At 39.6% G+C, this 25452-nt stretch overlaps 1 protein-coding gene across 1 annotated transcript in view; it reads right to left on the reverse strand.

The window, feature by feature from the left end:
• Positions 1–2105: 2105 nt before the first annotated feature.
• cnksr3 (cnksr family member 3) overlaps positions 2106–25452 on the reverse strand; it is a 36573-nt gene continuing 13226 nt past the window's right edge. Inside the window, exons 3-22 of the mRNA XM_054619039.1 lie at positions 21160–21362; positions 20283–20370; positions 19273–19314; positions 17703–17822; positions 17343–17402; positions 16989–17057; positions 16585–16734; positions 14357–14487; positions 14081–14265; positions 13353–13433; positions 11728–12023; positions 7658–7730; positions 6550–6719; positions 5884–5957; positions 5427–5498; positions 4882–4937; positions 4556–4650; positions 4225–4468; positions 3618–3790; positions 2106–2931 (exon numbers count right to left, since the gene is read on the reverse strand). Of these exons, the coding sequence (XP_054475014.1) occupies positions 2752–2931; positions 3618–3790; positions 4225–4468; positions 4556–4650; positions 4882–4937; positions 5427–5498; positions 5884–5957; positions 6550–6719; positions 7658–7730; positions 11728–12023; positions 13353–13433; positions 14081–14265; positions 14357–14487; positions 16585–16734; positions 16989–17057; positions 17343–17402; positions 17703–17822; positions 19273–19314; positions 20283–20370; positions 21160–21362 (2562 nt within the window). The 3' untranslated portion in view covers positions 2106–2751. The remainder of the gene's footprint in view (positions 2932–3617; positions 3791–4224; positions 4469–4555; positions 4651–4881; positions 4938–5426; positions 5499–5883; positions 5958–6549; positions 6720–7657; positions 7731–11727; positions 12024–13352; positions 13434–14080; positions 14266–14356; positions 14488–16584; positions 16735–16988; positions 17058–17342; positions 17403–17702; positions 17823–19272; positions 19315–20282; positions 20371–21159; positions 21363–25452) is intronic.

Here is a 25452-nt window from a genome sequence, read left to right on the forward strand (position 1 = left end):
TAGAAGAAGAGGGCACTGGCTACCACAGACTGGTAGAAGAAGAGGGCGCTGGCTACCACAGACTGGTAGAAGAAGAGGGCGCTGGCTACCACAGACTGGTAGAATGCCTTGAGCAGTTTATTGCACACATTGAAGGACCTCAGCCTCCTCAGGAAGAACAGCCTGCTCTGTCCTTTCCTGTAGAGGGCGTCAGTGTTGTGTGTCCAGTCCAGTTTATTGTTGATCTGCACCCCAAGGTGCTTGTAGGACTCAACCCTCTCCACTGAATGAAAACAGGGACAGGGGGCTTCTGTTCCTCTGGTAGTCCACCACAAGCTCCTTGGTGTTGCTGATGTTGAGCTTCAGGTGGTTGTTGCTGCACCATGTGATGAAGCTCTCAATCAGTCCTCTGTACTCCTCCTCGTTGTCCCTGGTGATACATCCAACAATGGAGGAGTCTCATCTTTTTCATAGACTAAAATACACATTTAAAACACATTTTAATAAAAAATGATTTTGATTCAATAGATTAAAATCTATTTGACTCATTATAATGAACTTAAATGTGACTTTTTAACCTTTTGACCTTTAACACTAATGTAAACTTTAAACTCTTTAAACAAATGCAATATAAACAAAAAACACAATAATAACAATAACATTAATGAGATTTTCCTTTAACCTTTTGACCTTTAACACTAATGTAAACTTTATACTGTATATTGTTGTTACTGTAAGAACACTTTTGTGAAACACCTGAAAGCAAACAAAAAACTCATAATAATAAATAATAATAAATATAAATATTCTCATATTTTTCATAGACTTTAATACACATTTAAAACACATTTTGATTAAATAAATTAAAATCTATTTGACTCATTATAATGAACTTAAATGTGACTTTTTAACCTTTTGACCTTTAACACTAATGTAAACTTTAAACTCTTTAAACAAATGCATAAAAATTATGAAAAAAAAACCAGCAACTCTTTTTGAAATTGTATGAATGTGTATATAAATGATTGTTTGGCAAAATAATGAATAATTAAGTATTATTAAAAAATATTAGCATGTTAAATTGTGAGATAGTGATCAATATTTTTGCCTAGAATTGGTGATTTAATTATACAGCAGAGTGATTCATCTTTAGTGTTATAGGCAATCTTTGCCTGGCCCTGTCACTGGAGCTCTGTGGCGCCATCTCCTGGTGAGAATACTACATTACCCAAAGTGCAGTGGGGCTAAATGAAGTTTAGTCCTAATTCATAATGCTACATCATAATTAATTAGTTGATTATATTTTGTTTTATTAATCTGAATATGCAAAGCTTTAACATAAATGTATTGGATTAAAAAGTAAAATAAATCCTATGTAAATGTGGTGGAGTGCTCAAGTAAAGTACCTCAAAATGAAATGTACTTTGATACTTTAGACAACTGAATTTAGCTTAAACAAATGGTAAATTAACAACAGTTTATTATGTTAATTTACTTTGTATAGTGCTTTATTACACTTCAAAATAACTAGTGTGATGTTTCGATCTACAACCAAAGACACAAACATTTAAACTGGGTTAATGGTTTTAATACCCTTAACAGAATACAGTTAATTAACCTTACTTTATATAAACCTTTTAGGGAGATTGTATAATTGTATAATTGTACAAAAACAGAACATTTTGAGGTGTATATTCTGCCGAGTTTCACTTTCCAAAGTGCTTTCTGGCTCTCCAGCTTTCTAACACTGCAGTAAGGCCTTTTCCTGAGCTGTTGTTTAAATAGTAATAATAATAATAATAATAATAATATATTGTTCCAGTTTCTATTGTCCAGAGCGGTGCTGCAGCCGGCTCAGTGTAAATACTGAAGCTCTGCTGCTGAAACAGGAATCCTGAGGCGGAGAGATTTGGCTGTTAGTGTTTTCAGAGCGACTACGAGAAGAAAACATCTCAATGAAGGAGCACAATGAAAACTGAAGGTCAAAGGTCACACGAGGGGAAGGCGAGAGGTTTGAACCGCCAATAATATCAGACACAGCGAACAAATGCCTCATGTAAAATAATAATAACTTTATTAAATCTATTCTCTTTATTCTTCTCAAAAATAAGTTACAAATTTGTTTACAAAAACAGATAAATGATAAATAAAAAGAGATTTAATACTGAAATAATGTTTTGTTATAAAAATCAGACCGTAAAAAATGAAAATAAAAAAACAAACAGAAAAACTGCAGAATCAACAAAAGCTCCAGTTATGTAGAAAACAAAACAAAAAACACTCCAATGTTTTTCCATTTTTAAAACAGAAAAGCTGTTTTTTGTTTTGTTTTGTTCTGCTTTTAAAACATAAACAACGCAGCTTTTTTCTTCCAAACAATGAACCAAACACAAATTACAAAGAAAGGTATAAATCAATAAAAACATATTAAAAACAAGTCAAGTAAAAACGGAAAAAGTACAGATTCAAGAGAAAGCAATTCTGGAAAAAGTGTGTTTTTTTAAGAGAGATTTAACAGAATAAAACGGAGCGAGTTCATTTTAGAGTCGTGTCTCCAAAATAGGTAGTTTTGTTGCCTCAACATAACTGAGCTGCTTCCTGTGAACACAGAAGTTCATTTTGAAAAGACTGTCTGCATGTAACGCGCAGAGGTTGACTTGTGTTGCTGTACTTTTGTAGAAAAACGCATGAAAAATGGGGATCGAGGACACTCTGCTAAGATAAGATAAGGGTCCCGTGGTCTCTTCTGTTGGATTTTCACAGTAGTCTTCCTCATCTCGGCCTTAACGCGTCCCGAGGCGTCCGCTCTGCAGCGCCCCCTGCTGCCTGGCTGCGTTCAGCGATCTGTTGCAGCAGCAGGAAGTTGGAGAGTCTCCACGTCCTGTATGTGGACGCCGCAAGACTCGGGTTGGTCAGGATCTGATCCACCGCCAGAAGCTCCGCCTCTTTGGCCTGAAGGAGGGACAGACGGAAAAACAATGACTTTAATTATCCTCTGATCAGTGGTGGAAGTAATAAGTACTTTAATGAGGTACTTTTTCCACTTTCTGCTACTTTATACTTCTACTCCACAACATCTGAAATATTGTACTTTTTACTGCACAACTACTGCTTTATTTGACACTTAAATACTTTTTACATTAAAAAACACGTTTCGGTACTTTACTACAAATCTACCCAGTAGTATATAAAGTATCTAAAATTAGCATTACAACATTAAAATGCTCTTATATGTATTCATTAGTTATAAAAACTGAATTATATTATAATATCCAATAATAGACACTTTCTGCATAATGAGTACTTTACCTTTAATACTTTTAGTACATTTTATTAATAATACTTTTACTGAGGTGCCCTTTTGAATTCTGGACTTTTACTTTTTATGGAGTATTTTTAGATTGTGATATTTGTACTTACTCTAAGGATTGTTTATTAATATTTACTTTTTTCTTTGTTTATTTTATTTTTTTAAATTCACAAGCTAACCAGCAGTATGTATGATATTACAATACAGTAATTTAATATATATTTAATTAAACTTTTAGTACTTTAAGCATATTTTGATGCTCATACTTTTTGTACTTTGACTTCGTTTTGAACATTTTGGATGCATGTAAACGATGAGAGTACTTCACCTTCATCGTGCTGCCGAGGATCCGGAGCAGGTGAAGCTTTTCGTTCATTTTGTCGTTCGGACATCGTCTGATGAACGACGCTCTGAAGTCCCGCCGACTGGACTGTCCAATGGGAGACAAGCTGCTGGCCTTCAGGTGTTTGTAGAGACGCTCCATCTCATCAGCTGGCTTCTCTGCAAAGACAGAAAGAGGTCAGAAATGTATGATTTCACTCTGTTGAATTCATATTTGAACTTTAAAAAAAGAAAAAAATGGTTCCAAATCAATGCAGCAGAACCAGAGACATTGTCTGTTTAACGCCTACATTACCCACGATGCAACTCAACCGACGGCAGGTGAGTCAAGAGATCCAGGTGTGTTATGCTAGTAGCAGCCATATAATAGGACTAGAATGGACATTACCATTCAGGTCAACCTAGCAGTGTGGTCAGAGGGATCTAAAGACCCGGAGAAGAACTATGACAGTCTTCTGACTCGAGTGACATCACACAGCTCCCTCAGGAGTCACTAAAGGGTTCATGCTACTTTTAAAAACATATGATTTGATGTGTATAATCTGTGTAGTTCCCCTTTAAAGCAGTGGTAGTCGTGGTAACCAGGTGTTTACCGAGGACCACCTCCTCTTTTGGTTCTCCTTCGTCGACGTGGAGCAGAGGGACGGACGCTGCTCCACCGGCTCCATCGGGCTCCGGGACGTCCAGCTCTGACAGCGGCTCACCGCCCTCTGAGGCTTTTCTTCTTCTTCTGTTTCTAGTCAGACCTCCACCCTCCGAGGTACTTCTTCGTCTGTTTTCAGCGGGCGGCGTGGAGTCGCAGGATGTCGACTCACAGACTGGATGAAGAACGTCTACCTGTGAGAGGGTCAGGATGTTGTCTTTAAAAATAAAGACAGTGTTGAGGATTTTCAATGAATGTCTTTTCATACTTTTGTTACTCACATTTACAGAATCTTCTGTTTCCTGCTCAGAGTTCAGAGAACAGGAAGTGGAGACGAGCTCCTCGCCGTCCTGATCGCTGCTCTCACTGTAGCACTCTGCAGACCGACAGAGAGACAGGAAGTAGATGGAGAGAAGACACAAATATGGGAAGAAGAGACATGAACTAAAAAGGAAGAGAGTTTCAAAGAAATGCTAAAGGGAAATGAAGATGGGGACGGAAAGGACTTCACCATTTTATGCAGAAAAAGGAACTTCAGCATTTGTGCTTCATACATATTGTTGGTTGTATTCATACACACATTATGCATATCAATAATTTGTCTGACCTTTGGTGTCGATCAGCTCACTGGGCTCAGTGGCTTCGGACAGCTTGCTGATCCACCTGCAGGCAGAAACACGAGGCCTTTAATGCTACGGCGACATTCAGTGTGATAACAAACAGAAGTGACTCAACATCTTCACATCGCAGCATAAAACAGGAAGAAATAAATGATAAGAGGTGGAAGAGGAACTGTTCAAAGTGATCACCAGTTCTGAGAAATATTTGCTATGGTAAATAACCAGAGACTGCCCTCTACTGGTTGAAACCTGGATATTGCAATTTTCTGATCACCTTGCTGCTTCTCAGAAACTTTGATCTAATGGTGGTAAAAGTTCATCCTGAGGGCAATGTGAGTGTGTTAAAAAATGTCTGAACCAAAGTGGTGGATAAACAGACCGCTAACATGGTTAGAATTATTTATGCATTGCAAGATGGAAAAAGAAATGTAAAAATATTAGTTTGAATAATGAATTTGCATTTTCTACCAAGACTCCTCGGGTACACATCCTTCCAGCGTTACTTGAGATAAGATAAAGATAAAATACTCACTTGTTCATGTCTTTGAAGCTCTCTGCAGCGATGAAAATAGTCACAACTAGAGGATGGCTGGCTGTTATGGCACTGAAACACATGAAACACTGAGCGGTTAATGACATGAAAATAAAGATGAACAGTTAGCAATCTACGCTACCGTTCACAATCTTGATTGTATCCAGTCCCATGTCTGAGAGGACCACACTGTATGTTTGAATGGTCTCTGATGTTTTTAACTGCAGCATGAAATCATGGTAAGATAGCTACATAGCTAACTTTTGGAGCCAAAATCCATATTAAAAGTAAATAGTACAGTTAGTGTCTGAATTGTACTGTTCAGACACCAAAGGGTTCAGACATCTAAGAAACGTTGACAGCAGCAGACAACTGAATACGACTTTTGGTGGTCCTTGTTTTTTAAATGTTATTAATAAATGTGGCCACGAATAGAATCAAAACAAACATGTCGTACTGTTTCTTTTTGCACTGTTGGGCCGGTTCGATTGTGAAGCCGGACAGGTGGATGAATCCTTCTGCTTTCTCCGCCTGCAGGGGAGAGAAATAACAAAGTGAGCATAAAAACACTACGCTCACCGATATCATTTTTCAAAAATGTTTAATGAATACAAAATAATTGTAGCCAGTTTTCTTTGTCCATTAAGTGGAAACTGTTGTTGTGTTACTGTTACAATGTTTGTAATACTACTTTAACAGTGAGCATTTTTAAGTTTAAAATGTGTTTAAAAAAACATTATGCTGAAAATAAAATGGAAAGTTTTTTGAAAACGTTGATTAAACGTTCACATTAAGAGATAATTTCACCATGATTTGCAATACTGGCTTTCTCTTTCCTTATATGTGCTTACAACTATATTATAAGGTGTTATAAACATTTTATTAAATGTTGCGTGCTACTTATGAATGGTAAATACAATCAAACAATCAAGGGCTCAATAATCAAATGAGAAAAATAAGAATTATAAATATAAAAGGGGTAAAAACATCAGATAATAAAGTTTTTTATTATTTTAGGCTGAGTGTCTGAATCCCTTCCTGTCATATAAGTACATATATGACATATTTAAGGTTACTACATATGTATGTGGAAACCATTGGCGTTGGTGCTGCTGTGACTCACCGTCTTGCTGGTGTACCAGTACAGAGAACTCTTCTTCAGGACGAACCAGTATCTCATCCATTTGCTTCCCAGGAAGCTGCGGTGCTGCTTCCTGCGGAGGAGCCAGCCCTGACAGTCCACCAGGCCCAGATCCCTGACCGAGACCCGCCGTCGACTCATGGCTGCAGAGCCTCCAGAGAGAGGACGGAGGGTCATTTATGACGGTGTAGATTCAGGGAACTCTAAACCCCTCCACGTTTCTACGTTTTCTTTAGTTTAAAAGTAATATTTAATATAGGTCTGCACATTAATGAGTGCATTGCAAACAAGAGCTGCTAATTGATAATTAGGCATATGTTTAATGGTTCAAATTGCTAATAAACATTTATAATTTTGCTTAGAAATCAAAGATCAAAGACGCTCTTAAAAACCCTGCAGAACTTGCCTGAGAATCTTTACATTTTAAAGTTTTCTTTCATTTTAAAGTAATCTATTAATAGTTGTCTGTTTATTCATGAGTACATTTGCAAACAGGAGCTGCTAATTGATAATTCGGCATACTTTTAATGGTTCAAGTCGCTAATAGACATCCATAATCTTTACATTATTAAGTTTTATTCAGTATTAAAAGTATTCCAGTGATAGTTGTCTGTATATTTATGAGTACATTGCAAACAAGAAAAGCTACTAGCTAATTGGGCATACTTTTAAAAGTGCAAATTTGCCAAAATGTAAACAAATATAGGCTTAACAACGTATAGCCCCCAAAGTAACAGACTGAAATCATGACAACATTTTACTTCCTGTTTACATCCCCCAAAGAATCAAGGGACTGTGGTTCTGGAATGTAGAGAATGATTATCCCCAGAGTAATGAACAGCTGGACTTAAAGATAATCAGGAACTGATATATTAAATATATTTATGACACTAAAATTGAGGAGATTGTTTGCGGTGCTCAAAATATACAACAAAAATAAATTCTAGAATTCAACATTTCTTTCCAGACACAATGACCCCGTTACTCTGGAGGATACACACAGTACCGCCGACACTAAAATGACATTTTGATATTTGCTTTTAGAGAATAAACACAACGGAAAAACCCTAAAAAATAAAAGAGGTCTCACCCGCTGCAGGTTGGACGTCCAGCAGTGTGGTTGTCTCTGCAGCAGAATGACGCTCAGCAGAGGAGGAAGCAGCCTGTGAGAATTTTACACATTACAAACATGAACAGACCACAAAGTCGAAATCACACTCAGACATACATGCATGTGCCCACATCGTCCTTCCTGTTTAAGATGATCGATGCGGCCCTTCTGTTTTTCACAGACTCTCTGCACTCAAACATCCTCTTTGATGTCTTGAAAGTAAAATGTTAAGTGACATTTGTTATTTCATTTGACTTTGGTTTCGGTATCTTTGACCCCAGTGAATGTTTGTTTGATCTCCCAGAAGGTGCTGCCGTCTGTAGCACTTCTGTCTGTTAATGATGTGAAGATTTCTCGCCAAAGAGAAGGGTTCTTGCACGTAGGTTTGTTGGTCTGCATATGTTATGTCACACCTTTAGAGCCACAGCAAAAAGTAATCACTTTCTTTTTGGGCTCAGGGCCACATTTTGCACCAGACTTCGCTCAGAAATGTGTTAGTTTTAGTTAAGAATATTAGATATTCTGCAAGTTAACAAGCAGTGACTGAAAACAAACCCACTTGTTGGAGGTAAATATGAGTTCAAATTTCAATACAGGTCTGCGGAAGAATATTTAATTTCAGTAAATGTAAATTTACTGTTTGTCTGAGTAATAAAATACTTAAGTTATTTTAACAGTAGTTGACATTGTCCACTAGGTGGTGCCATTTGCCAATATAAACTATTAAAAAGATCTACATAAGTCATCACTTGGGTGAGGCACTTAAAAAGGACTTGAGATCCCCAAGTAGCAACAAAACACAATTAACTTACTGCAAGAACGTGTAGCGAAATTCAAAATAAAGGTTTACTTAATTGGAAAGTGTAAATATAGTTCAGCGTAAACATGATTGAACACACGTCTTTGAGTAAACACTGGATTCCTCTTGTGTCATATCAACATTATTGTACTAAAGCTGAAATCTTTTAAAATAAATTGCACTTTATTTCTTGTATTTTTCAAAAGTAACAAAGCATCACGGAGGCACCTCACTGCAGAGCTCTGCAACAATCCAGATTTACACATCTAGTTAAACTGTTATGAAATACTTAACGGGACAAAACAGATTCATAAAATGCAGGAAGTTGTAGAAATACAGAAAAACAATAAACCTTTTTTTTCACCTTAAAGTGAGACCACATAATTTTTGTTGAACAGCGGCAACTGTGGCCACAAGTGGTAATTACAGGATGATGGCTTGTTGAATATGCCTACATTTCCCATCATTCCACCATCATTAGGTGACCCCGACTGAAAGCAAGAAAATAAAACCAGGAACTGACATAGTAATACAAATAAAAGTAACAGTTGTGGTGCTTGTAAATACAACTTTTTATTGGTAAAATTATGAGTTTTGTATTTAAAAGTTACATAGTCTCACTTTAAATAGAAATGTTATGTTCAGAAACCAACAATTTAAGCCCTTCAGATGTTAGAGCAATGCCTTTATTCCATTTATTTAAACATTTCCATCCAGCAAAGAACATGTCAGGTTGCCTCTGTGATATGTACAGTTCTAAAATTACACTCTGATAATCTTTTGTACAAGCTTTCATAGCTTTTGCATATTGTTTTGTTAGTATCAAGGCACTTAAAATGAACCAGAAAAAAACTCTTTACAAAAGAAAAAAGATGGAAACTTAAGGAGCTCTTATGATTGTAAACTGCAGAAGATCCGAAACGGTTCCCTGAGGAACTCCTTCTGAACGTTTTTTCATTATGGCACGTGAAGAAAAACCTCAAACACACAGGAGTTCTTCAGAGAACATTTAGAGGAACCACTGAAGCTGTTTTTAGAGTGTAGTAAGCCCCACCTGAAACACGTAATTAGTTTGTTTTGCATTGAATTTTAAGCGGCATCAAAGTATCTGCAAGTGAAATAACGGCAGCAGCAGTTTTCAGAATTACCTCAAGTTTAGGTTTGAGATAAAAAAAATTGTAGGTAAAATCTCTTAATGACAACACTTAAATTTCACTCTTAAACCAAAATATATAAGAAAGATTTGACCACATATTATCTTAACCTGTAACTTAGAGCTTCGCTTCATGAGTTCTTCAGTTTGAGTCTATCATAATAAAGTTTTTTATATTACGAGTTGTTAAAATGGCGTCATAATGGGTCCTTTTCACAGCAGTCATTTGGACATGAAATGTAAAAAACCCTGTTGTTAAACTTTGTGTTGATTAACATTTCATTAATGTGTTGACTGCATTTTGTTACTGTATTTTTTTTAAACTATCATTAATAATTTCCCTAAAAACAAGTTTATAAGTGTTATTGTTTTGTACAATTGTAGACTTTTTTGAAGTTTCAGAAATATTTAGTAACAATGTTGAGCCCTTGTGCTTTTCAGTTTTTGAGAAGGTAAAATAGAAATACATCTTTACAGTGATAAAATAAAAACAATCTATAAAAACATATTTACAGAAAAAGATCAAGAGGCTCCTGAGATTGAGAGGAAAAGACTCAAAGCAGCAGCTCTGATGTTTAGAAATGCTTCACCACTCTTAAACTAGAAATATACTGAAGTTTGATTATTTGATCTTTCTATCTGAACCTGTCAGGTGAGTGTCAAGGCACTGAATCTCAAACATTTTGGGATAGTTTAGATTCTTTTTAGCCTTTATTCCACTTATTGATTCTTTTCTAAAAAGGCGAAAAAAAGAAGCTGTTGAAAACTGTTGAAAACCAAAACCAGCTTCATCTTCAGCAGATTCCGGCCCCCATAAACAGAAATAATGAGGTATTTTGAGACTGGTTAAAAGGTCCAAAACAAAAGAAAGTATAACTATTTTCTGTTTCCATGCACAAGCTGAATGCTTTCCACTTGTTTTTCGTTGAGTTTGACATCCTGTATGGAAGCTCAACAGGTCCAGACTTTGCTACTGAAAGGCGGTTTTCAGCATTCAAAAAGCAACATTTAAAAGTTTTCATGTCCATTAGAAACTGGTGCAGATATTTGAATACATCTTTGAAGCCACAGTGAAATATGAGATTACCGTTGAGCCGTCTACATACTGTTTATCAGCTGTAGATGTACGAGATGTTCAGGTTTCTTGAGCGTCTTTAAGGCTTAAAGATGTGTGTTCGTCTTGATAAGAGTCTCGGTGTATCACACTCACCCACGGTGGATGCGTCACTCCTCTGTGAATGAGTAGGATTTTCCAGCTCTGATAAACTGTCTGTGTTTCCATCCAGCTGAACTGAAGCAGTCCAACTGAAAACATTTGTATTCGTCACGTCCTGAACTGGATCCCAGTTAATTCCAACTGGTTCACAAACTGGAGTCAGCTGCTCCACCTGATGCTTCTTTTTAAAACTCAGCTATAGAAGTCAGCAAAGTCAGTAGTATTCATCCCATGACCATGAATACGTGCAAAAACCGTCATCTCAATCCGTCCAAGAGTTGAGCCGCTAGCGTCGATTTATAGTTGTGTTCATCTGATCAACAAACAATAAAGACTATTTTCATTTCCTTGTAACTTTTGTAAAATGAAAAATGTGCTAATCCAGCATCTCTGATGGACGTGGTGCAGCTGTGACATCATCAAAAAAGTGATGTCACAGGGTCCTGGAGTACACCTGTACATCACTGATACAAAGTGCAAGGTTAAACCACTGGAGGTCGGCAAAAACAAGACTTTCCAAATCTATTCTTTAAAGGTAGAAAATGTGAGTCGACCCAAACGGTTTAAATTGAATTTACTGATTTGAAATGTAACTGAAAAGTGTCAACATGGATCCTCCAGTATGAAGTTCATGTTGGTAACTGAGCTTTAATAAAACTGTCCTAGTCAAAGTAGAAAACAAGTTGCTCTGAGATGTTTTTTTGTCTTCTTTTCTTTGGGGTTCACTCTTCAGATCTCTATAAAATCTTTGGATCATGTGTGATGATTTCACTGCTAAAATTATTTGAACTTGCAAACATTAAAAACCTTCTTCCTGTAGACATCCTGAGGATCGGACTGAATATCACGACCTCCTATAAATCTTTGTTTGTACTCCGTCAGTGGCTGAGCAGCCTGAGACGAGCCAGCCAGCCGCCGAGCAGCGACGTGGACGGTTTGGTCGCAGCCTGAGGAGGAGGAGCGGCGGCGGAGGTGGAGGCGGAAGGCTTCTTGGACGCCGCTTCCTGGTACGGGATGGTGGCGCTGTTGTGCAGGTTGGCGTTGATGAAGCACTGGCTGCCCCGGATGTGGTCGACGCCGCGGACAGACGGGTGTCCTCGATACGGCAGAGGGTAACATGGCTCCTCCTCTGTGATGGTGCTGATCCCCTCGTTGCTCAGATATCTGTGCAGGTTGTCTGGAACACAAAGTCGACAATGAGTGAACGATGCCTCTGTCCGTTACCTTTTTTTTTATTCTACATGTCTCACTTTAAAGGGATAGTTCAGGAGTTTAGGAGTGTGTTTTATGACAGTAGATGGAGTTTGGAGAAACAGACAGGACTCCTAAAAGAATCTTCATCATGTGACAAAAACAGGAATTGTACCTCACAGAACACAGCAGTTGATGGTCTACTACCGCCTCGATTGGTTTATTTGTTTGTGTTATGTAGGACTTCCAAACTAAAACTTTCCAGACACCAAAGTCACACAATTAAGCTTTGTTTATACTCGCACAGATCCGAGCTTGCACAAAGATGTTTATTCTCAATACCCTGTTCTTTGCATTATTTTCCGGAATGCTAGAGGTCGTACTAACAAAATGTATATGGAAGAAGCAAGAAGATGATGAGTTTTTTTTTTCTTTTCAAATGAAGTCTGGTGTCTTTGTAGAGTGCATATATAACAGTTTCAGTTCCCCACCATAAAGTTCTGTCTGACAGCAAAATAAAGAGGTGAAAATACTCTAAATATAGCGTACACTTAAAGTGATATTGATTCTTTTAGGTTTCTAAAATACGTCCAAAGCAGTACATTGTTTTGCTCCTGTACTGGTTCTTCTCTCTGTTTCTCCAAACTCCATCTACTGCTGTAAAACACTGACTGTGGAGAAGAACCTCATACAAACACACTTCTATACATCAAAACTGTCCCTTTAATGCTTTCAAGTCCCAAAACTCTCCTCAATTGAGTTTCACAATGAAAGTAAGAAATGTAATGATGCTTTTGGGCGCTCAAACAAAATCCTTTTGCTACGCTGTAACATACAACTAAAATGCTATTTAGTTTTTTACTACAGAAACAAGGAAACCACATTAAGGGGAAATGTTCATAAAAGACTGTATGCAAATATTAAATACCAGTACTAAATAAAGAAACTAATAGAAGTAGGCTGACATTTAGAACTTTTCAGGGTGATTGTTTTAAAGCTGAAGTCAGGTGTAAATGTGTTTTTAACAGTGAGTGTAAAATGTGTCTTTGTTTGACTGCTCTGACTTCCATTAACAGCCTGATATCTTTGACAAACTGCCAAACACACATTCAGTTGGTTCCTGAAGGTGAAGTGCAGCTGAACCGCGTCCCTGCAGCGGCGGCTGTCGGTGTTAATGTTCCACCAGGCAGTAATTCAAAGCACGCAGCCCGCCCTGCCGCGGTTTGTCCTCGGCCGTTAACGAGGCAGACGGGCGACACGTTGCTGATAACGGTTAGATAACGGAGGACGGCCGGCTGAAGCAGGTGGAGCTCACCTTTCCTTCCCTGAGCACCGGGTCTGGAGGACGGGTCACCTGAGAACGACTCCACCGGCATGGACACGGGTCGAGGTTTGCCTGCAAAACCATCCAGAGACAAGAGAAGTTAAAATATGCAACAGAAAGAAAAGATTAAATCTTCTGTTGGTGTGATTTTATTCTCATGATGCATCTTTTCTGCTCCCGTTATTCAGACCTTCTTGGAGATGCAGTGCTTTCTTGGAGAGAGTTAGATGAGAACACAGATAGAACCCCCAACATCTGTTTAGTAAATTTGAAGCTACAGACAGTTAGCTTAGCTTAGCACAATGACTGAAAACGGGTAGAAACAGCTAGCCTGGCTCTGTCAAAAGGTAACAAAATACACCAGAACCTCTACACTCTGTGCTAAGCTAAGCTAACCATCTGATGTGAGATTGGTGTCTTCTCATCCAACGCTCCCAAAGAAAGCCAACATGTGCTTGTCCTCAGATTTAAAAGCTGATTTAGACCAGAGTTCCTCAACCTTTGGGACAGAACCCATGTGGGGGTCACTTGAGGAGGTGGGGAACATGGGTAGGGTCCTCATAGGAATATAAGCCGTGTGTGTGTGTGTGTGTGTGTGTGTGTGTGTGTGTGTGTGTGTGTGTGTGTGTGTGTGTGTGTGTGTCTGTGTGTGTGTGTGTGTGTGTGTGTGTGTGTGTGTGTGTGTGTGTGTGTGTGTGTGTGTGTGTGTGTGAACTCACAGCGTGTAGACGAGCGCTGTCTAAGGCACACAGGGATTGGTTGGCTGGGTTCAGGTGGGGGGGGGCTGACGGCCGTCCTGTTGTCGTCAATGAACGTGAAGCGTCGCCGCACGTCTGCGTCCAGACACGAGTTTGGAGACTTGGGCCTCCGTTTCAAAACCGGAGACATGTTGATGTTCCCGTCTCTTCAGAGAGGGAGAGGATTATTGGTTCTACTTTGTAACCATGACAACAAAGCAGTAATCAGTGTAGTGCTAAATCTAGAGTGGTACTCACAGCGGTGCGTAAGGTGCTGCAGGAGGAGGAGGGACGTACAAATCCAATATGGCCGTCTTCCCTTTCTTCCCAGGAGCGTCGGATGTTTCTGGCTGTCGAGTTCTGTAGAGACCCGGAGCTCCCTGAGAGGTCTGGACACAACAAAGAGAGAGAGAGAGACACTAAATATACTTTAATTATGGAAACAGAAGTATTTTTACACTGGAACTACTTCTACTGTGTTTCATGGAGCTTTTAACAATGGAGTAAACAACGATTCATTTAGCCCTTGTGTTCCCCTTTAAAACAGGAGCTCTGATGTTAGAGGACAAAAAAAATGTCTGCATCAGGAAACTGACTAATCCGTTGGTAAATGGGGATGTGATCTTAAAAAGGCTTTTATGTCGACCTTTAGAAAGCCAAGAATGACCCTGGTGAGGTTAATGGTGTTTCTCGGAAAAAACAGCGAGACGTTAAAGAAACGGCAGACAAAGCTCTTCTGTTTCCTTCCTCATCTTCAAACCTTCTGTACTTTCATAAACACAGGAACTTCACTCAGCTCCCTTTTCTGCTTCGTCTGAGCAGCAGAAACACTTCAGAAAGAGGAAACATGGTCTGCTGATCAACAATCTACTCAGATCACCACCAACACACACACTGTAGTTTATTCTGATTCAATCCCACATACAAATACTCACTAGAGCACCAAACACGGATTAATCCGCCGCTGAAAATAGTCCCCAACAAAGTAACTAGTTCGTTCTGTTGTTTGATAAAAACTACACTGTTTCAGGAAATGTATTGATTTTTGTTAATCTGTTGTTATTTCCTTTGGGATTAGTAAAGTATTATTTTATCTTATTTTATAAACTATTGTGATAATCTACTTCACATTAGAGGGTGATGTCTGGGCTGACGTAAGCGCTGATTGAAGATGACCTTTGACCTGAACAGTAGGAGTGATGGTGAGGTAAGGACAGACTGATTTCAGATCTGTTTTGATAGCAGAGATCTGAGTCTAAACCGGGCCGTCGTGGGGCGTTTGAGACGTTTATCTACCTCAAACACACATCCTGGACTCCGTCAATGCTAAACCCCTGAAGGCCGTTTGTTGGATTCAGAACCGTCACATTGTGGAGTAACGAATGAGTCACCTTCCAAAGATGTCTGACATGAACGCAGCCTGACGTTTGGAGTGTTTCCTAAAGAAAGGATCCATTGTTCCCTCACACCTCAGTGGAGCAGCAGACTGGGAGGCTGCCGTGTTTACTGGTCGCTCACAAACAGAAACTAGAAAGCTGTGATGACAGAAGGAGAATGCAGCAGGAAGACGGGTCGATTTCATAGAGTGAACCACAGCTGCTGGGGGTTCAGTGCCTGGCTCAAGGGCAGTGTGAGGATTCAAAATGGCCACTGTCCTCTCCATAAAACATCATGCACACGTTAAATATAAGTTTAAATGTCTGGTATCTTAGCATACAGCTGGCTATCTGCACATCCAGCAGACACAGAGCCACGTTAGCATTCATCTAAAATGTTGTTTATGATCCCTTTTAATCTTCTTATATTGACTATGACGGACGGACTGAAGTAAGGAAGTAAGGAATGAAGGAATATAGACAGAAAGAGTGAGAGAAAGAAAGAAAAGACAAAAAGGAATAAAGAAAGGAGCACAGAAAGAAAGAAAGAAAGGAACAAAGAGGCACAGAAAGACTGAAAGAAAGGAACAAAGAGGTACTGAAAGGAATAAAGAATGAAAGACAGTAAGAAAGAAAGAAAGAAAGAAAGACAGAGAGACTGAAAGGAATAAAGAAAGAAAGAAAGGAATAAAGAAAGAAAGACAGTAAGAAAGAAAGAAACAGACAGACAGAAAGACAGAAAGGAATTAAGAAAGAAAGAAAGGAATTAAGAAAGAAAGAAAGACAGAAAGAAAGAAAGGAATTAAGAAAGAAAGAAAGAAAGAAAGAAAGAAAGAAAGAAAGAAAGACAGAAAGAAAGACAGAAAGACAGATTCCAGGTGGTTTGTGTGATGCATCCAAATGCTGCTGAGAAGCTCCAGACATCAGAAACTTTCAGTGTTGGCAGCATTCAACAAGCAGTATTCAATTTTGCTGTTGGAAAATAAAACCCAGAAAACGTTTTGAAGTGTGAGGTTTCCCTCGGTGATATTTCAGTGTCTTGCTGAAAGGCACTTGAGCAGGGTGGATGTTTTGGACCTGCTGTGCTGACAGGTGTCGGTGGCCGCTCACCTGTATGAGCGGCGGCCTCCAGCGCATGTTCTTCAGCGGGGCGGGTGCGAAGCCGCAGGTGGTTCCAGACGGCCTCTTCTTCACCGTCAGGACGACGCCTCCAGACTCCGCCCTCAGCTTCTCCACCAGGTGCTTCAACTGCCAGCCCACCTGGACCAATCACAGACCAGAGCTCTTGAGCAGCACTGAACACTGAGGCCACAGACTTACATTGCTTTACTTAATTTAAAGGAATAGTTCCAACATATTGTTAAATACACTTATTTGCTGTCTTATGATAAACAGAATCTGCCTCCAGGACTCCAGGAAGTCACAGCTCACTGCCGAGAAACAGCCCGTCACCTTCTGAGCATCAGAGCTTTAACCACACATAACAAAACCACAACTTCTGACTTTTGACTCACCACTGTCTGTTTGTTGACCTGAACGACTTCATCTCCAGCGTGAATCCTCTGGGTTTTATCTGCAGGAGACTGAAGGACAGCATCAGTTAAGATAAGAAAAGATGAGATAATCTTTTGTTAGTCCCACAGCGGGGAGATTTGCAGGATTACAGCAGCAGAGGTTATAGTGCAAATAAGAGACATAAGTTAAAAAAAGAAGATCAAAACAAGTATAATCACACAGTAAAGGTATAATTAATAAGATAAGATCTGTTAGAAGGTAAACTGAAGAGACTGATGAAACACAACTGGAGCATCAGCAGAAACACAAGAGAAAACATCATAGTTGTGTCAGAGAAGCATCAGCACACTCACATTCTCTGTGGTTCCTGTGATGACGTGAAGCCCGTCGTAGGTGGACTTGATGTAAATACCCTGAGAGATCAAAACACATTTAAAGAACTCTGTGTTTGTTTGAGAATGAATATATGAATCTTCTGTATAAATAACTTCATGTGTTTTTTTTCTCGCTGCGGTTGTGGTTTTCTGTTTTGGTAGCTACATCTGTTTCTGTTTTGGACTCGGTGATGATTTGTGGTTCACGGTGAGGAGCTAAAATACCTGTTAGTGTTTCTCGTCGGGTGACATTGTGTTTTGTTTTTTTACAGTGATGTCCCTCTGATATGTTCTGAATGTTAATGTCCTGTAATTCTTTCGTGTTCTTTCTGAGCTCACCAGTCCCTCCCCAGGCTTGACGTTGGTGATGGGCACCTCCTCCAGACAGGACAGCTCGCTCTTTGAGGGGTCAGAGGTCATCTGGGCCGTTTTCTCGCAGACGCCGGTCAGAGCTCGGGACTAAAACAAACACACACACGAGACAAAAATAAAGACAACAGTTTTAATTCCCAAAGTAACATAAAGTTAGATGTTGAGCTGAGATGATTAGTGGATTGACAAAAAAATTATAATCATCTCTCATTTAGTTCATTTAAAAAAAAGACATGAATTCCCTATTTTTAGTTATATGTATGTATGTTTATAATGTGTATTTATATATGCTTTGAAAAGACAAATAAAAATCATTTAAATCATTTTCTCAAGCAAAAAAAGCCAAAACTCTTCAGGAGAGTTAATTTGTTTATAAATGAAAAGCTTATCTCTGAGGTGAAGAACAATCTAATTACCTAACACTTTATTTATTTCATGACTGTATACACAGAAAACTGCACAGCTCTGAAAGCTTTCAGTTTGTTTTGTCTTCAGTCTCTCCTGCTACTTTATCTCTCGCCAGTTTTCCCTCTTTGTCACCTGGACAAACAAAGTGAAGCAAAGCCGCCACGTCTGAGTCACTGTGACGCCTCTGAACGTGTCACTCCTCAGAGAGACACACAAAGCTGTCAGTTAGGGGTGAGAAAACAACGGAGTCTACATATCCAAAGTTTTGCCAATGTTTAACAACCTCTTCTTAAAGCCTCTCCTCTCCTCTCTGTGATCAGCAGACAGTTCGACAGTTTAGTCAAAGTTTCACAGATTTATTGTCACATGACTGTTGGTTTCAGTCGAGTCAACCATGGCTTCCTTGTTGCGCTGAGGAGCTCAGAATGTCATGTTTTTTTTACAGGATCTGGTTAAAGCAAACTGTTTAAGGAGGGGGTGTTAAATGAGACGTGGAGAATAAAACACACATGGCGTGTTCAGGGACCGTTAGAAAGATGAACATTTTACAGTAATGACGGTTTGTTTTTTACAGCTTCTGACTATGATAGACAGTGTAGTTTTTCCAAATGGTTTGAGGAAAACATGGGGTTCTTTGTAAATGATTGGCCCGTTGTTGCTGTAGAAAACTCAAGGATGTAGAGGAACCAGGATGTAGCTTTAGTGGCAAAAGGTTTTCAACGCAGTGTTGATTTATACGACTAAAGTAGAAGTGGAGGACTCGTTAGAGGAGAGTCTGAGGGTCATGAGGTCACATGAGAAGGTGGTCTGAAGGGAAAGTGATTTTACATCAGCTGATTCAGTATTCTGGGAACAACAGGACGACCAACAGGAAGCGTTATCTAAGACAGGAAGTGGAGGGTTCTGAGCTGAATAAACAAGCCTGAACCAAATTCAGTGTACACAACGGGACACTCAGTACAAGACAGGAAAAGGAAACGTGTGATCACTGACTCTGCATGTGTGTGTGTGTGTGTGTGTGTGTGTGTGTGTGTGTGTGTGTATGTGTGTGTGTGTGTGTGTGTGTCTGTGTTTCCGATCAGCATCTCCAAACATCCAAACCACAGGAAAAAAGAGAAGCAGTACTCACCACTTCCAGAATCTTCTCCTCAATCTCATAAACAGTGCAGTCCTGCAATCAAAGAGACAGACAGACTGACTGATGGACGTCACACAGCGAGAAACTCACACTTCAACCCTATAAATATATCTGCATTTACATCCAGACATGTGAGCTACTCTGCATATGAAATAAGGTGTAAGTTTTAGTTTGTTTCATAGTAACTAACATGGTAATTAATAGTGTGATGTGATTTATTTTGTCGAGTTTGCCTCTGATTTTGTGCTTTTCTTTTTAAACAGAAGTGAAACTAAAAAGAAAGGAATCAGCGGGAAAACAAATATTTGAGAAATGACAGTGAAACCAGAGGGAGGGACAGCGAACGCCTCCCAGAGACACGGAGAGGATTCCTCCTGTGGTCGGTGGAATAACAGCTCCCTGCTAACGGGCTAACGGGCTAACAGGCTGACAGGATGATTACATGACAGCGTGGCGGGGCGACGCCTCAGAGCTGCAAGGTAGTCTGTAGTCACGAACAGGCTGCAAGAAATATCCAACTACAACTGTCAACCCCAAAAACTACTTCTACATTTTCATCTGTGCTTTTTTTTTGTAAAGTAACAATAATCATACTTTTCTAGTAAATGTCTTCTAAAGCTAAACACTTCTTCAAAAAGTATTTTGTTTGTTAAAACAGCTTGAAAATCTATTTTACCACAAAGTGATAATTGCATTGATCATTAGATAGAAAAAATTGCGTAGTGCTCCTTTAAATACATAAAGGATGAGGCTTTTGATGGATCAAAAATGATGATTATCAAAAGATGAAGAAGTTAAAATGTGCTTGTTTTGGTAACAGTGATATCTGAAAGAGAATCATCACCAGAAGGACTTTGTACGTGTAAACAGGAAATCTAGTTCATCATCAAAGCTTTGAAAAGCAAACTGTCCCGGGGGTCACGACCTCCACACAGAAAAACATGTGGAGCTCTTCATCAGATGATGTTGATTTAGGAAGTTTAGTTTAGAGCCTCACTGACCTTCTGGACGGTGGAGGTCAGCTCCAGGCACAGCTGGATGATTCTGCTTTTGGTGGAGGTGAAGTCGTTGGTGCTCGTCAGAGGAGTCCTGGAGGAGAGAGGGAGAATATATCGGGTTCGTTACAGTCAGGTGACCTGGAGAAAAAACGTGGGCTCGTCTGGTCGGGTTCTGATAGAACGTTCGGTTTCTAAACGCTCCGAGGCTTTAACACCCTTTAACCCCCAGTTTGTACCTGGATGGTTTATTTTTACAAAAGGACATTGTTCCTTTTGAAAATGACTGAATAGACAAGGGGTCACATCTATTGATTGATACACATATCACATGTTCTCATAAATGTTTCATGGTGCCAACGGTGCATTCAAGTTCTACAAAGTGAAGCTTCCTGCAGGAACAATGGATGTTCAAAACAGTTTTTGGACATCTTATGCCTTTATTTGACAGCGATGGAAGAGGAGAGTAGAGGGATTTGAACTGGTGACGTTGCTGCTCATGGTCAATATCTTGACCCAAAAGGTGATCACACATCTCAACTAAACTGTAAAGCTTTGTTCTCGACCTCATTAGATTCTTTATGACGACCTGAATGCAGTTCAAGGTGTTTGTGTGTGCGTGATCTGACACACGACAGATGTCAGGTGTGTTTTCAGTGCAGAAACTTGTGAGCGTTCGTAACAGCTGCAGTGATCAGGAATGTTCTTCAGGCTGCTACAGGCTGAGGAGACAGCAGCCTGACAGCAGCCTGACAGCAGCCTGACAGCAGACTGGCGGCTCTCTTGTTAACGAGGACCAGCGCTGACAGCTCTGTGTGAGAGACTTTATGAGACGCTGAAGTTTAACACTGTTTGAGAGTCCGGGTTAATATGTGTGTCTCACCCGTCCAGCCAGGCCAGCAGACTCTTGGCGGCTCCGATGAGCTCGACCACGGCGGTGAGGAACTCGTTGGAGGGCTGATGGGAGATCTTGTTGTGGTAGGCCGGGTTCTTCCTGCGCTGCGACACCGAGCCGCTCAGGTTGTGGTGCGCCGCTCTCATCCGCCCCACCAACGTCTTCAGGTTGTCCTTCTCCACACCGTAGTTCTGTACAAAATAATAAACATTAATATTGCTTCAAATACAAAAATTCAGACATTTTCAACAATAAATTATCAATAAACCGGAGGTTAAAGCTGCAGTGGGTGGAATTATTATAATTAAGGGGAAAAACGTGGTCTAGACACACTGACTTACAGTTCTCTTAAGGATTCATTTTAAAGCTTTATAATGCTAATTCTTGATTTAACCGTCTGGACAAAAGATGGTATGTTCAGTTGTTTGGATTGGACTTTAAAAATCTTAAAGTTATAAAGCAGCTGTTATACTCACAAACTATTAACATTACATCTCTTAGTTGCCTTTTGTCTTCCTTCTGTTTTAGGTGTAAGGCACTTTAAGCAACATTCATTAAATGACTACAATAAAATGATACAATTATTTTTAAGATATTTAAAGACACAATTTATTCATTTTAAAACGTTTAAAAGGTTTGAATTAGATTCAGAGAACCTAATATTGAAGAAAACACGAACCACAACCTTAAAATCATACACCATTCTCACGGCCCCTGATGAACAACACCCCTCCCCCCAAACACACACAAAGTACAAACCAGTCACCATGGTGATGATCTTAAATAAACACCACCACAAACTAAATCCAGAGCCAAAGTGAGCTGGTGTGACCTGTGTTACGTTGGTGATAACCAATTATGGTCATCAATAAAAATGGAATATTCTATAAGGACTCTTTGGTTACCATAGTGACAAATCAACGAAAAACAAAAGTTGTTTGATTTGTTTAGACAAATAAAAGATGGAGTTAACAGAAATGCTGCTGGTTGTTCATTGCACCAAAAAGGCTTCTGATCAATCTATCTTCATCTTAACCCAAACTTTTGGACGAGTTTTTCAAACTGCAAGCTGATCAGATTCTTTTCTAGGATCTATAATTTATTCTCTCAGGCAGCTGACGGAGTGAACACGCCGGCTCCCCCGAGGCGGTCCAGATGTTCCAGGCGTAGTGACGCTCAGAGCCAATAAATCAGACGTTCCACCTGTCGACTGACTGCACAGTAAAGAAACCTAGATCCGCCCAGTGACAGTAACAAGGACATTAATGCAGACCCTTTAATGCAACACAAGGCCCTCATATAGCTGTGCTACATTCAGGGCCTCACTGTTAATGAAGCACTCTAAACATGACGGTGTTCTTCTAACTGTGGTGTTTAAAAGAGTCTCAGGTGGAAAAGTGATCATCTGACAGCCGACGGAAACTACTGCTGGAACAAAACTGCAACGGCTCTTCCTCTCTTTGAATGTGTGTGTGTTAATGTGTGTTAATGTGTGTTAATGTGTGTATGTGTTAATGTGTGTGTCAGGGGAAGGGTGGGGGGTCTCTCTGACAGGTGGGAGGGGTCACATCTGTTTCCTGCTCCACAACAGAGAGCAGTAAACTCAGCTCCGTGCTGCAAAAAATATCCACTTGACCTTCAATTGAGTCGTACAGGAAAACTCTCCCTGATGAACGATCTATTCACGACCCAGTCTGAGGTCACGTCCTACTTCTGGACTCGGGTCTCATAACGAGTCTCAATCGTTGTGGAAGGTTTGAAAGCCGTGGAAAAAGCGAGCAAGTGAGTTTAGAATAGTTTGTCCCAGATGAGTAAATGTCTAACTTTCGAGTCTCCGTCACGACCCTCTTTGTCGACCTGTCAATCAGTGTGTAGCCCCGCCCTAAAGCATCCCCTGCTTTATGGTCTGTTTGACTCTAAATGGAGCATCATTTACTAAATGAACATCATGCTGTATTGAAGAAGACTTGAAACTAGAGATTGAGACCATAAACTCATGTTTACAATGTTTACTGAGGGAATAAATCAAGAGAGAAGTAGAGTCATTTTCTCATAGACTTCTATACAACCAGAGGAGTCGCCCCCTGATGGACAGGAGAGAGAATGCAGCTTTAAGAAAAAAAGAGAGTTTCCTTGCTTAACCGGTATCTTGAGAGAAATCCAGCAGCAGCATCATAAAGCTCTTTAGATTGAGTCTGTCTCTTAACTGTCTTCAAGGAACTTGAATTTTTTTTTTGCCCAATTCTTCTTAAAAAGGCAGCGCAATTTAAAGTTAAACCATGATTCAATCTGGTATAAATATTTATCGTTGATGGTGCCACACAGCCTTAGAACATTTTCTTGATTATACTTTCTTTACTTTAGAGATCTGAATACTTTCTCCACCACTACACTTAATATACAGCATTTAGAGCCACATATAGAAACATGAAATAAATAACCAAAATGGGCAGCTTTAACAGAGTATATTGTGTTAATGGAGGACCCCAGTGCAGAACTGGCAACACAAACAGTACAGTGAAAACCGGAACCGTCAGCTTGAGTCAATCTGCTTTACTTCATATATCAGTCATAGCAGACAGAAATGAATCACCCCTCATTAGCACATTTTTCCCTCACTGCTCAAATGACCGATAACATTTGGGCAAATCCCAGACTGCAAAAAACGTCATTCTTTACGTATAAATAAATATTCTGTCAGATAATCTGCCTGGAACAAGCCTGGAGTTGATTTAGTAACACAACTGTAACAGTAGAAGTCTGATAAGCGTCTGTGTGTTTGTCGGCGGTGACAGCAGAGTGTCAGGCTCCATTTAAACGGGCTGCTGGATCCCATTCAGCGGAGTTACACCATTAAAGCTCGGCACTGACTGTAAATCCTCCTTTTCACCGGGACACAGACAGTCAGAGCTCATAAACAGCTGACTGAGGGCCTCTGTCTGCAGATCAACACTTTCACTGTTTCAAACAAGAGCTTTGAAATGTTTGGCTCGGAGGTCAAATACTGCATCTTTGAATAAACATTTTTTTAAAAGTTTGCACAATTTCTCATTTGATTTCTAATATGCAACTTTGATACTGGCACGTTTGACGTTTGACTGAATTCTGTCAGTCTAAAATGTGTTTTTTCATGTTATTATTTCATCTTATGTTTAAAGACTTGCAATGTTTTGGGGTAATTAGTTTCTTTAAGTTTTTTTTGCTTGTACAGTTTGTTTTTGTATTAAAAACTCATGTAGTTCTGAAGGAGGACATCCAATGATTTTCAACATGATTCAGTTTCAGTTTGAACAATAAAAAAAAACATTTTAAATACATGTTTTCTTTAGCATAATAACAATTTCTATAAGAGTTTTTCTGACAAAGAGGGTCAGTCGTCTGCATAAAACCTGCTGCCACGTGTATTTTTTTTAATTTATTTTTTTACAGTGTAGAAGTATTAAATCCAGCAGTGCTGGCGTGTTGCCAGATCTGATAGAGAATGAACAGAGTGCATTTTATTTACATCAGCACATTCTCGGGCATCAGTGCCAGGAATCAACCGCTGCTATCAGACCATGTGACGGACGTGGAGCTACTTCATGGAGCCGGATGTTCAGATTTATCTCATTCACACGTCGAGAGAAGATGTTGTTGCTCTGCAGCTGCTGTCAGCAGGACAAGGAGCTTCATCCATGAAGATACTGGTGCTCTTTGCAGTGGTGGAAGAAGTATTCACATTCTTTACTGCATTAAAGGGCTAGGAGGATTTTCTCAACACATAAAGGAAACACTTCAACCTTGAGTTTATCACAAACATTCAACATCTACACACCTGGATATACGTGTTTTTTCAGTGGAAAGGAACGGGATGTGAAACAAAACTAAAGCTGCCAGATAAATGTAGTAAAAAGTACAATATGTACCTCTGAGATGTAGTGGAGGAGAGATAAGAGGTAGCAGAAAATGAAAATACTCAAGTAAAGTACAAGTGCCTCGAACTTGAGCACAATACTTGTGTACATGTTCATGTTGTTTGGGATTTGTATCCGTGTGCTCCTGATAACTAGTAATACCACCAGAGTGTGAAGCTGCTTTGTGCTGCTTCAAATATTTATTCGGGGCGTAACAGAACACAGATGTTTGGGTTTGGTACAGGACTGAGAATAACATCTGCCTACGTCTCAGTGAGTTTGTTGTTTGTTAGCTGAAACGTGACCGTCAGGTGAGCCAAGCCCAAACAGGTAGAATCATCAGCACAGTGAGCCACTGAGACACCAGCAAATTATAGTATCATATTTG

This window comes from Anoplopoma fimbria, chromosome 18 (genome assembly GCF_027596085.1).
Source record: "Anoplopoma fimbria isolate UVic2021 breed Golden Eagle Sablefish chromosome 18, Afim_UVic_2022, whole genome shotgun sequence".
Lineage (NCBI taxonomy): Eukaryota > Metazoa > Chordata > Actinopteri > Perciformes > Anoplopomatidae > Anoplopoma > Anoplopoma fimbria.